Raw genomic sequence first — 2,297 nt, 5'->3', positions numbered from 1 at the left:
AATGAGTGGATCTTTGCTTGCTTATGGGGTGTAAATTTAGGTTGAGCCAGACTTTTTGGGCAGCAGGTGTAATGGTACCTTGAGAATACCTAGAAATTTGAAAGAGTTAAGAATAGAGGTCTAAGAAAAACTTAACTATATTTATGATAATTACAGCAGTGATGGAACATAATTACAGAACCCAGTAAACACCATCAGAGAGAGGTGAACTTAGACAGATTTAAAATGGGACTAGGTAGTATTTTTTAAAAAATATGGTATGAGTGTTTATGGTATCTTGTTCTTTTCCTATCAGATTGGGAGGCTTCAAACTCTTGCATGCAACATGCCCAATTTAAATTAGGTAGTCAGCACACCTAACACTGTCCTGCCTGAGAATTGCAAGAAAATGATTAAAAATAAATCACTTGAGTTCTTTTTTCCTCTCCTAGGAAAGTGGCAGGCAATTTAACCCTAAGCCAAATGTTCTCATTCTACAAGGAAGAGAGTTCACCTTTGTGAAGTTGATATCTAGCAAACCCAGTGCCCTGTTTGATGGATAACTAAGGGAAAGACTACCAAACCTACCTCTTATCCATGGCTGAGTAATTTCTAGCCCTTCCATATTTCCTCCCAACAGTAGAGCCAGCTGATAATGTTGCCATCATCCCCATCTTATCAGCTTCTCCCTCAGAGATGAATTAGGTAGGTTACAGAGTAGAAAGTGATGCAGCTCTGGGTACGTCTACACAAGACTCTTTACTATGCCACAGACTAATTTGCTGTGCAGTAAAGTGACACTAGCTACAGGTGTGTGGCAATTACAGAGCAGTGAACTAATTTATTTTGCTGTTGGATAGTCTCGTCAGATGCAAGTGGTATCTGGCAGTGTAGTAAATTACTATGCTTAAATGCACATGTAGACAGTGATGTCGGAATTTAGTTTACTTTGACTCAAATTGAGTCAGGGTATATTCAGTTGCATTAATTGCATGTGTAGATATGCCCCTTCTGAGTGGTAATTTTACATAAGGGAAATCATCTGCAAAAACTGGGCTTTCCAGGTGAGCAGTTAGTTGTTGCTCTATAACCTCAAAGGTGTCTATAAATTGTTCTCAAAGCTGTTCATAAATTATGATCCCCTGAGACCAGTGTGGTACAGAACAAATGCCCAGGAGAAAAAGGAGTGAGGGACTTTGCAGTTATCTTGGAATATGGGATCTGGCTGGAAAAATGCAATAAGTTTGTGAAGTAAGAGGCTGCTCTTAGTGCTGAGTGGTGTTCACTGCAAGAGCATGATCACTAAATGCGGCTCCCTTGGCTGATGGAAAATGTTGGTGGGGATGGTGGAGCAGAAAGGATGGCAGAACAGAAAGGATGGCAGATACCTGCTAAGTCTAACATAACCAAGCTGTCTTTCCATCTTCAGTGTCCAGATAAACTTCAAAAGTACGTGCCTGGTTTTGAAACGCTGGACTTGGGACTCAGATAAATGAGCAGTCCCTAAAGCTTATTTCATTGTTGTACTATTTACAATTTCTTATTATAGTTACTGCTCATCTCACTATGGTGGTTAGTTTATGGTTCACACTAGTACAATTAATATATACAATACATTTATTCCAAGAGAATGTATCTGACCAAGAGAATTTGTAGATTAATAACTGGATGGGTTTTTTGGTGTTTCAAGACTATCTGAATTGGTTAACAAATAATATAGTGTTAGACTAGTGAAAATATACTGTATGGTAGGAGAAATCAGCGCTACTTTGTATAAGTGTGCTGAGTTGTTTTTACAGACACCTTTTTAAAATTAACTTTTCATTCAACTCCTGAGGTAATAAGTTACATAAGCACCAACATGACTGCGTACAAATGGCTGAAACCTTTCCCTTACACTAGGAGAGATTTTTTTTTTTTTTACAGATTTTTCATGCAAACTTGACATCTGCTGATGTGAGTTCGGATGAGTCCTGCCTTAAGCGTGTCTGCAGAGGGTGTGCTCTGGAATTGCTCTTCAATAGTAGTGAGCCAGAAGCTGTATTTGTTTGCATAGTAGTGGCAGGTTCCACGGGCACCATTGCATTCAATAAAAGGGGTAGCTCTGAAATCTTCCAAACAGCTCCCAGGAGAAACCAGTGACTGCCCTCCACCTTCATCACCAGCTGCAGTGTGCTAGAAAAGACAAAGAGTGTTCAGACAGGGGCAGGACTGTACAAGTTTGTAGCCTATGACAGTAGTTCTCAACCTTTTTTTGTACCAGGACCCATTTGTAAATATCAATCACCAGTTCCAACCCAGTGCCCCTCACTCCTGAC

The 2,297-nt window shown here is 39.8% G+C and overlaps 1 protein-coding gene across 2 annotated transcripts in view; it reads right to left on the bottom strand.

The window, feature by feature from the left end:
• Nucleotides 1–250: 250 nt before the first annotated feature.
• COL4A2 (collagen type IV alpha 2 chain) overlaps nt 251–2,297 on the bottom strand; it is a 291,109-nt gene continuing 289,062 nt past the window's right edge. For both annotated transcript variants that reach the window (XM_019524110.1, XM_019524111.1), the window contains exon 47: nt 251–2,154. In XM_019524110.1, the coding sequence (XP_019379655.1) occupies nt 1,900–2,154 (255 nt within the window). In that variant the 3' untranslated portion in view covers nt 251–1,899. The remainder of the gene's footprint in view (nt 2,155–2,297) is intronic.

Source organism: Gavialis gangeticus, unplaced genomic scaffold (genome assembly GCF_001723915.1).
Source record: "Gavialis gangeticus isolate Ggan-Ray unplaced genomic scaffold, GavGan_comp1, whole genome shotgun sequence".
Lineage (NCBI taxonomy): Eukaryota > Metazoa > Chordata > Crocodylia > Gavialidae > Gavialis > Gavialis gangeticus.
This window is presented reverse-complemented; position numbering and strand designations above follow the sequence as displayed.